At 27.6% G+C, this 11,701-nt stretch overlaps 1 protein-coding gene across 1 annotated transcript; it reads right to left on the reverse strand.

Moving 5' to 3' along the window:
* Positions 1 to 8,215: 8,215 nt before the first annotated feature.
* LOC112687134 (integrin alpha-PS1-like) lies at positions 8,216 to 11,697 on the reverse strand (the record flags this gene model as incomplete). The annotated part of the gene is made up of 11 exons (XM_025559692.1): positions 8,216 to 8,521; positions 8,986 to 9,112; positions 9,189 to 9,283; positions 9,350 to 9,621; positions 9,696 to 9,925; positions 10,004 to 10,245; positions 10,308 to 10,456; positions 10,604 to 10,844; positions 10,901 to 11,135; positions 11,227 to 11,486; positions 11,557 to 11,697. Coding segments are annotated over 11 exons (2,208 nt in total), but the record flags the coding sequence as incomplete, so codon positions are not given.
* Positions 11,698 to 11,701: the final 4 nt, after the last annotated feature.

The following is an 11,701-nucleotide window of genomic DNA, read 5'->3' on the forward strand; positions in this document are numbered from 1 at the left end:
AGCGTATAAGCATGAGGTTCGTAAATCATCTACCTATATGATATCGTAAGATCGTAAAACGCCATAATAATAATAATAAACGAATATGATAAATTCAATACGACCGGTGATTTAGGAACTGGTACAATGATTAATTTATGATAGGTAGTATTAGTTGTAGATGCATGAACTAAAAGAAATGTCATAAAAAACTAATTGTTTGTTTGGAAATATAGTAGTGCTAACGTAAAAATATAATTTTGTATGTTGAAGCAGATAAAAAATAATGTTGTTCAAACTTATATGTTATTATCTATTTATGTTTTATTTACTTTTGTAAAAATCGACGGGCGTTAGTCATAAGTTAATAAATAAAAAACCAATTAATCAAATTGACAATGCCATTAAGTTTGACATTATACAAATTACACATTGTCGTTATCGATTAACGATAATTACTGTACATAATTAACTTTTACATCAAATAAGAGTTAACACTCTCAAAGAAACTAAAAGTCCAGCAATACATCACGCTAATAATATCTATAGTACTATATGAAACGCAATGTTGGACTGTAAGAAAAAGTGACAAATCAAAACTGATGGTTTTTGAAAGAAAAATATTAAGAAGGATATATGGACCCTGTCTTGACCAGCAAATAGGGGAATGGCGTAAAAGACACAATGAGGAGTTATGCGACATGTAACACGCCGGATACAGTAAAGGGATAAAAATAAAAAGATAGAAATGGGCAGATCATGTGCGGAGGAAACCTGATGCTATGGTAAATACGGTTCTACAAGAGAATTCAAGAGGGAAAAGATCCTTAGAAAGACCCTAAATGCTATAAGAGGATTGTGTCAAAAAATAATGTAGAAGACCCGGATGAAGATTTGCATATGTCGGCGTAAAATCGCGAAGGATGGAGACAGTTAGGATTGAATGTGTGGTCTAAAAGACCGTACACAAAAAAAAAATCAAATAAAAGTTATAACACCTACAAAAAAAAAATTTGATCGTTCATTGAATCGTAGAATAACAAATTTTAAAAACTAACAGTATCGAAACCTATATCTAACATTTTATTGAGAAATATAGAGGATACTATTATTACTTCTATGCTAAAAAACAAAAAATGTATTTAAAATCTAATACAAAAGCGAATGTCCATTTATTATTGTACTTCTCGTATAAACAATGGTTGATTTTGTGAAAATAATCAGTCTTATTTCAAATTGCAAATCAATGTGTAAAATTATTTGGGTCTTATAATAAGAAATGTTTAATCGATTAATGATTAATCACAAATCCATTTTGGTTTATCAAGTGAAATATTTATTATATTGTCAAAAACGTAATTGGGGAGTCGCAAGGGGTAGCACTTGCGACTCCAAATGTAATGTATGGGTTACAAAAGTATTATTTTGCGGCCCCTGAAAACTTCATATTTATGTTTTATCGTTAGTGAAAAAATTAAAATAATTAATTATTTAGATAAATAATTATGAAATAAAAAAAGTTGGAGAGTGAGAAAATTGAAACCATATTAACATCGATAACAATACGATGATATAGACATTTAATCTAAAAATAAATTATATAATATTGATTGTAATTATATTATAATTATAAAAGATTATGTGATTTAAAATTTAAATAAAATTAATATTTATGCCTATATATTAATTATAAAAAAAATTAAATTTATAGTTTTTAATAACATGAATTTATACATAAGAATTATATAGATTTATAATATACTTTATATAAATAGAATATAATAATATGATTTATTAAAACATTGTTTTATAATGTTTGTGCATCCTGAGTAACTTTTGCAACCCCTGATATTTTTTCCGAATTACGCCACTGTATGTTGTTACGTGTAAACGATTTTCTAAATAAAACTTATCATTCAATTTATATACAAATTTATATGTAATTTTATGACTCAAAAATTGTTGATATAAAAATTTAATTATTTAACACCAATATGCGTTTTTTTTGACAATGAAAAAAAAATATTAATTATTATTCAAATAAAAAATAAATACATTATGAAATGTAATTTATTTGGCCATACAAATTATCTAGCCTGACCGTATTAGTGTATGTTACTGTACAATGATAACTATATAGTTAAACTTTATAGAAATATTATAAGTACTTATTTTATAATATATAATGGGATAATATTTATATAAGAATCGTATCACATTGTGTGAGATATGAACACCACAAACCTAATACAATGCGCGGTATATCATTTGACTGAAACGGTATTTCGAATACCAATCTTAACTTTAGTATTCTATGTACAATTAAGCCGATCGCACACCAAAATAACATAACTGCTTTAGACAGTGTAAGTTATTTTCGTGTTAGTCAACCAAAAACAATTTGTTTTTATAAATTGTACCTAGACGAAACGTCATTAGACAAAACAAAATAATAAAAATCATAAAAAAAAAAATTATGGATTCATCCGTTAAATAAAAACTTGGTCCTTGTCTCCAAAATAATAAATGGATGGTTTTATTTCCACTAAACTTACTAGTATTTCCCCATCACAAGCCATTATATGATAAGTATATAAAAAATATTATTAAAAATATATATGAAATACAAAATACACACGAATAATAAAATAAATCTTTCTTGTCTAGTTATGACTAAAGGAAAAATATGCACACTCAAACAGTATCAGTTATGACTAATTGTGTTTTAAAGCAAAAAACGTTTTGTTTTGACTATGTCTTATCAGTGTGCGTATGCAATGTAATTTCTTATGTACTATTTTTAACGAAACTGCGTTAGACTGACTAACACTGTCTAGTATAGTTTTGCTCTTTTGGTGTGCGATCGACCTTAATAAAAAAACTAGTTTTAAATGCATTTCGGATATGTATACTCGGCAAATGATCACTTCGTGCGGTCTCCGGTTGAAAAATCCGTCACGCGTGACCAAACTGTTCGGTTAAAACAGGGGTCGGCAAGTAATTTACATTGGAGTCCTAAAGTTTAAAATAATAAATCAATGAGGTCCAGTGAAAAAAATATTTTTCAAATCTTTATATTTTAAAAATAGTAGAATAAAAATAAAAATAACTATTTGGTTATTACTAATAATTTATATTAAAAAATTACAATATTAAAAGTATGAAAATAAAAGTTGACAGGGTCCAAGAGTATTGCCTTCCGCCGTCCACCAGTTGCCAAACTCTGGGTTAAAACAATAATGGAAACATTCGAACCTGGTAATTTTCGTACGATTAAAATTAATCAATTAATTGAAAAACCGTAAGCAACACATTTAATTATCACTGGATACCACTGTGTATTATATTTCACCATTTAATCCTAATAGGTATATTACGTATTTCGTTATGCGATCAGTTGATTGTTATCTATATAGAATAAAACCACCCTAAAATATTAGCTACACTAAATGGTACAACCCACCCCTTGGTATATTAGGTGACCACGTGAAACCGATTTAGACCGATAGACGGCATGCATACTTCAATGGGCACCTGAAAATCGTTTTAATTCGGGTTTACCGTTTCCAGTATTCGCACGAGTATAACTGACATCAAACGGGCAAGTACATTATTTAAATACGGTATATAATCGGAAATAACGTTATAATAATGATAGCAATTTAACATAAGAAAAAATAATCTTACCTGTCGATATTTATACGAACCACGTGAAAGATATGTTCAACTCGTGAAACTTATAGGTGTATTAATATATCATCCGACGGAGCGGTACATCTGTAGTGTTCAACTATGAAGTTCCAGTGGCCGACACATACGAACGCTATTCAAATGTTACCAGACGCAGCGCATGCGTATTAGCCATTACATTATCATACATACTGTAGTAAATGATTGTTTAACACACCTACACGCTACATATTATTACAACGATTGAAATCTGTGGGTAAAAAAAAACCTTTGAAATTAACTACGCGATATACAAAATTAAAAAAAAAGATAAAAATAAAATACGTTTAAAATTCGGTTTGATATTCTTTCGAAAATTCGTAACGAATTTTACGGGGTGTTACGATGTGAAAATAAAATCAATACCGCTGAGAGATCCGAATAAGATATTATTCTAACGGTACATTATCGTTTTAATACATTAATTTTGGTAACAAATGTACCTACAAAATATTTCCAATGGCATCGACGTAAACTTTTATACGAACTTCAGGATTGCATTATTAACATTGATTTTCACAGTGCCGTAACTACATGTTGGCGAAATGGGCTGTTGCCAAGGGTGCAGCAAAGTAATGAGCGCATTTCAGTTAAATTAAAACTGGTTTTTTTTTGTAAAAAATAAGCGCCAAAATAAAATCCGCTAGGACGCCACGAAGAGGAATTACGACACTAGATGTTAATTTTAAATAATTTTGAGATCGACTACAAATAGCGAACAAATATTATTCCCTTATTTTCATTAAACTATTAATATTAATATAAATAAATAATCCGATAAAATAGGTATTGAAAATCCGAAAAATCCGAAACCTAAATGACATTAATATATTTCTTATATTCATTTCCTAAGTTGTGTGAATCAATTCGAACAATTCATGAGACTCCTTTGTTCGTCATTATAAATACTATCTATATCTAGCCGATCTATACAAGTCGATGCTTTCTTCGAAATCATCAAAGTTATGTAGGCATTGCAATATAATGATCACTGCATTATATAACATATCATGTTCGGATGTACATTATTTGTATGACGCTGCAACGGTACTGCTAACATACGGCAATGTATCTGGCACCAGACTTAAAAATACGTTTTATAGTAACATTATAATTAGCATATTATATACTCGGACGTAGGGTACGATTTATAAATGTTTTTATGGATATTCGATTTTATTTGTTTATTCGAACATGCGCCCGCTACATTTTATGTGTATATTTATAATAACACAATGTATACATGTGTTTGTATAAATATTCTGTTTTGTTTGTATTATTTTTTAAAGATTTTTCAACGACAAAAAACATACTTTATAATAACGAGTTAAAAAGTAAAAAATAGGCAGTGGCGTAGCTAGGTAGAAAAGTGCTCCAGTACAGTAAAAATAATTGGGCTCCTCTCTAATATTATCATTCAACGAAAATTCAAAATATATACGTCATATTGTTCTTTCAAATGTGAATACTTACTATGAAACGATAAACGAAAATAATTAACGGATAATTAATAATTATACAAAATAAAAAGGAAATTCAGTTCAATACTATAAAAGCATACAGTAATCCCTCATTATCCGTGGAGGTTACTTCCCATCAAACTTGCGCAGATAACGAGACCATAAATCAACGTAAAAAAGGTTAGGTTTAATTTTTTTAATTTTAAAAATCACAATAAAGTTTATTTTTTTACAATTATTTAATTAATTCTTTTTTAATTCATACAACCAATTAATTTATTATCTATATATATTAGGGAGGATGAAAAAACTTAGTAACAGATGTTTGCTGTTAGTTCTAGCAAATGACGATACAGTATCACCACTTTTTAATTTGTCCTAAATAACATTCAATCAGATGAAACCGCAAAATAATGATATACAATTGAGCGACGTGCGTGGGAACTTAAATGATACGAGAAGTGTAACCGTATAGATTCAATATAATTCTATAAAAATGCATCAAGGACAAAGACTCCCCCGCCTCCGTACAGTGGCTCGTAGTAATCGGACATTAATGATAAAAGCCCATCCACACGATAGCCCACGAAGAGAGGGATTATGTAGTACATATCAGTGCACGTCACAATCGAATCGATAACTGTTTTCAGATGTTTTTTTCAACGTTTGACGTCTAAAAACAGCTAACAACCAATTATAATACCATACGAGTTTGATTCAAAACGCAAAAGAACATTTACGTGAGTTATTGTAAAACGAATTGCAATTTTTTCAACATTTATTTTTTGAAAATATCTTGTATTTTAATTTAAATTAAGTCAAAATGTATAAGTACTAAAATAAAATGTGAAAATGTATTAAGCTTAAGTGAATTTATTATAATGGATGTATACATGTATCGTAAGTATAAAAGCTAAATAATTGAGAAAATTATTTTTGTGAGATAAATTATGCGGAAAAAATTAAAAATACTGAAAATAAAAATACAGTACAACTAGAAAGGAAAATGTTTAATAAAAAGTATATTATTGAGAATTTAAAAATAGTATTTGACATTGTTGGTTACTTGTTGGAAACTATTGGACCACACATTATTTTTTATTTAAAAAAAAGTTTTACATTTTTTAGCCAGTTCGGGACTGTCCAATATACGTCAAAAAAATATTTTAGTTAGTATTTATTATTATTATTATTATTATTTAGAAATGTATATACTATGTACTGGTAAGTTTACCTCTGCATATAAATTATTAGAGAAAAAAAATCGAGAAATGAGCTCTTTAAAGTATTAGCTAAGTATAATTTAACTCTTAATTTTTACTTTGAAAAATAAGAATAAATACTAACCACAACAGTGGATTATCATTAAATAATTTTAATTTATGTTAATAAATCAAATAGATGAATATCAACCTACTTTACTTTTCACGACTTTTTTTTTTTATTTTTTTTTAATTAGTTCTCGGAATGGCTAGAAAAAAAAAATTACCAACAATTTATAATTAAGAGTAGTTTAATATTAATAATTGAACCTATTCATTTAAAAAACAGTCAAGGAACAGTAAACAAAAATAGTAAATATAATTCAAATAATATTCAAAATGTTCATAATCTTACAAATAAATCAATTTTTTATGCAGGGGTAACTTTTTTTTAATTTAATGAACATGATAATCAATAAATATTTTAGGAACATTTAACAAACAATAAATACTACTTTAAATATTGACTTTAGAACTTGTGCTCAATGATAAATTATTGTAACTTATCAAAGTAGTGATTGGTCTGACAGAAATATATTTTAGATCCTAAAGTCTAAAATTAGAACAATGAATTGTTTGACTATTCTATTAATTTACAAGTTTTGAGGAGAACAAATGAAAATGGCTGTATAATAAATGTTCTATAGATACATCTATTAAATTTATGTACAAAAATAAATATGTAATTTAATGTATATTATAATTATAAGAAATTATATAGGTAATTATGAAATTTCAAGGTGCTAAAATAAAATGAGTAACAAAGACATCCGTTATCATCATGGAGTAAATATATAATTATATGTTCTCCACAACCATCGAATACTTTGTTCTCAATGCACATAAGTACCCAAAATACTTCTATGACTTTTAATAAACTAACAAATGTTTGATGACAATTTACAATAAATAAAAAATTATATTAATTTACTTTTATGCTAAATACCATAAAATGTGTATGAAATAGCAATCTCGCAAACATCTTGCGACTTTCTCAATTTACAATAAAATATTGAAAATAAAATGTTTAAATAATTCAATTTCATAGAACTTCCACATTAAAAAGTTACTGTACTTCACAAATGTATAAGTCAAAACTCCTATCGCATTAAATATTAATCCCTGTACATATATATATATATCTTGTATATCACACAGAAAACCCTATTTTAGTGAAAAAATTGCTAATAATGCAATTTTAAAATCTTTTATACATAAGTATTGTTATATTTGAAATAACGGTATTTATTCATTTTCTAAATTAAATTAAATTTGATTACATTTTCTGGGAGCATATTTCGAATGCAAAATAAAATAAAAAAATTCCCAAATTACTTACCTACTTCTTTCAATTTTATAATTTAATTTTCAATTACTTAATGGTTTTAGCATAAAGGCTTATAGTTAAATACAAATACATAATTTTAGTGTAATGGTAACCAAATTTGCAACCAAAACTTGACCTTGTAAATTTGATCCACTTAGCTGATGACTGCAACACCACGAAAATAAAATTAGCTATATTTTTTTTGAAAAATCAAAATGATGGGGGAAAAATAAACGTTTAAATTGAATAATAAATAAAATTATTTTAATTTCGACAAGCTGAAGTTTGTTATTTGTAGTAAAATGTTCAGAAAGACGAAAATTATATTTAAATATACAAATAAAACAGTATATAAATAATAAAATAAAAATACACGTTAAAAAAATAAATATATATATAATAATTATATTATTATATATTTACATATCTATAAGTACCATTTGTCTTAGTCTAAATATTTTATATAAAAGTCTTGTAGAAATATGTTGCAAAATACAAAAAATTACTATAGTTTATATCATATTATAATAAAGGTTCTTCTTAATTAATTAATAATCGTAGTAATTATCATCCACTCTGTGTTTTTCGATGTTACCGCTGAGCGTGGGATCAGGACGCCGTCTTTTGAAAAAGCCTAATCTCCACAGTAAATAAGTTAAGAGTATTAACAGCAAGAGTCCAGCCAATATGGCAAGAATAATATACCACCAAGGAATCGGCTCATTTTCTTGTTCCAACAAATCTAATATGGCAATAGTCTCTACCTGTTAAATTTACATTAAATTTCTTACAAATACTGTAACTGTGTTAAATTTTAAATGGCAACAATAAAATAATATTTCCTTTTCATATCATAGAATTTGCTAAACTCACATCCATATAAATTATTTAACCAATTCTAGTATTAATCCCTTCAAAACTTTTTCCTCATTTCTTATTATACATTACTTTATTTTCAATAGTTCTTTGTAAATACATTAACATCAAAATATTAACCAGTAAACTTGCATATTGTTTCTTTTAATTCATATTACATCTTATCATAACAATTAAACTCAACCATATTAAAAAACTATAGCAAAAGACATATTTTGCTAAAAAGACCGTTGTTTAAAATTTCAATATTATAAGAATGCATTATTTTATTTATATAAACGAATTTAAATTAAATTTCAATAGAGTTCGTAAAACCATGATGATTAAATAATGATAATATTATGCAACTTACTTCAAACTCATCGTCTGAATGATTTTGTTGCAATAATACATCAGAGGGAATATGAATTTTAGCACGAGATACAATCTGAACAGAATCAACTTTAGGGAATTCTTGTAACAAAGTAGAATTCCAGAGTCTGAAAAATAAAAATTAACAAGATTTTATAATTAAAATAATTAGTATACAAAAGTTAATAATCAACATTAGCTAACCTTGCTTTAATAAAAATAGTAGCCTCTTGATTTTTTTGTAAATTGTTGATTCGACACCGAAACTTGAAACAATTTGCGTTCCCCAATAAACAGTTCTAAAAATACCAAAAATATTATTACAAAATTTTCAAATAATGCAATTAATGCAAAAAAAATTATACCATTTTGACAATTTGTAAACGTTTTCCATTATCTTTAGTATAAGTTTCAGCGCCAACCACATAATTTAATTCTCTACGAACTCTATTCTGGTAGTATCCCGTACTACTATTCTTTATGATATAATTAGTTGATTTTGAAACCATAAAGTTGTTTAAAGCAGCATTTTCAGTACGAATACTATCAAGCGGCATTTCTTGAACTCCCGGGCGTACTAATAATCCCAATGGATTAACTTGATCTTGGGACATATAACATTCTCCACCATTTAATGCTAAAATATTAATCAAGTCAATAAAAAATAAAAATTACTTCATCAATTCAAAAAACTCTTAAATCTTAACTTACCTTCAACGAAAGGTTTCTCATCTAAGTACAATAGCCATTTTCCTGGAGTGTAATGACTAGATACTTGATAAGGCCAATCAATATGTACTTCAAGGTTGGATACTTTCCAAGGACCATAATTAAATACTTGATAAGTGTGCAAAACTCTAGAACCAACTTCATCACGATACTTAATAGATGCATCTTCTTTTACCTGACCACCATAATACACTTGTTCTGGACGAGCTAACCTAGAATTATAATCAGCAGAAAAATAATGTATAATAATAACTAATTACAATATGAGAATATTTTTTATTTAATTTTACCCTTTTAACGACAATTCAGCTCGTTTTATCACATTAACCCTCAAAATAAGGGGACTTTGAGGTTCAATTTCATGGGAAGTAGAGTTAGATATCACTACAAACTCCAACTGATTTTCAGAATCGTTCAGTTCTTTTGGATCAAAACGCAATTGAATATTCACAAAAGCAGATTTCTTTAAAGGATTACCAAGAGCACATACAACCATAGTCTTGTTGAATGGATTACAATCTGCTTGTTTCATCTATAAACACATTTGATTAGCTGAATGTAACCAATCAATTAAGCATAAATTATTAATCTTACATCATCTAATTTCACTGTACCAATATAATTAAATGAATAAGGGTGAATCACAAACATTCTGCTTTCATAAGCAGATTCACCATGATTATAAGCAGTTGTGTTTAAAATTATTTCAACATGTTGTCCGATAACTAATTCATATTCTGTAACTAAAATAAATAAAAATTATAATCAATAAAATAGTAGTTACAGTAAGTTAATACATATAAAAACATAAAACTAACTGAACTACAAATTAATTACATAGAGTTCATTCCCATATAATTATTATCACATTTCATAAAACATAAATTTACTTTGTGTTTTAGGTAACATCAATTCAGCATTCACATGAACTTGGCTTTCACATTTGTCGTTATTTCCACAATCTTTATGGAATGTAGCAAAGAATGTTTTTTCAGCTTGATTTTGATTCAATACTGGCAAATCAGCTAATGAGGGTACAGGATCTCCCGGTTTAAGAACCGGAACATCATTTTGTTTAAGAGAGTATGATATACGTAAAGCAATTGGAGACTGGATATCCATGGTATTCTCCTAAATCATAATAGTAATATAAATGTCAATTTGAATGAATAGATAATACACAGTACTTTGATGTAAGCAGTGTGTTGTTGACAAGTTCTTTTTTTGTTATGATCCACAGAAACGTAGTTTTCAATTGTTTGAGGCTTTAAATTGTGATCAGGCCCAAACCAAACCCTCGAAAACTTACGACCTTCTTGGAATGTTTCAGCTTCTAATTTATAATGCAATCGAACATCCCATCGACCATCAGATCCTGCCTTAACGACCGACTCCAATGCACAACAGGTTTCAAAAGTAAAACTAAATATAACAATGACGTTATTAAATTAAAAGACTATAGTTATATAAGCATGTGAAGTAATGAAATAATTTCTTAAAATATTAGATTTACCATGTGACCGGTGATGTTCGGTTGGCCGAACATCCAGTTTTAGTTGGATCAATATTACGAAGTTTTTCAGCAGGACCAACGGTAGAGGTTATGTTTACAATTGGCCGTGCTCTAATCAATATTACCAAGTCACTTTCGTAAGCACCTGATATTAAATCTGGGTAACCATTTTGATCTAAATCCACCCCATTTCCACTCAATGAATAACCTAAGGTACGTATTTGTAGATTGTCCACCACCAAATCCTCAGCTTTAATAACCTATACAGACGTTAAATATCAAATTAATATAATCTTTATACATAAAAATATGCAGACATTTTAGACTAACTTGTGAAGGTTCGGTTACTATTCCAAGAGCTGAACCTTTATACACGTAAATAACCCCGTTGCCTTCATACGGTGCTCCAATGGCTATATCATCATATCCATCTTTGTTTAAATCCCCTAAATTTGTTATTGCAAATCCAAATCTA

The sequence above is a fragment of the Sipha flava genome, unplaced genomic scaffold (assembly GCF_003268045.1).
Source record: "Sipha flava isolate LNK unplaced genomic scaffold, YSA_version1 33337_pilon_pilon, whole genome shotgun sequence".
Classification (NCBI taxonomy): domain Eukaryota; kingdom Metazoa; phylum Arthropoda; class Insecta; order Hemiptera; family Aphididae; genus Sipha; species Sipha flava.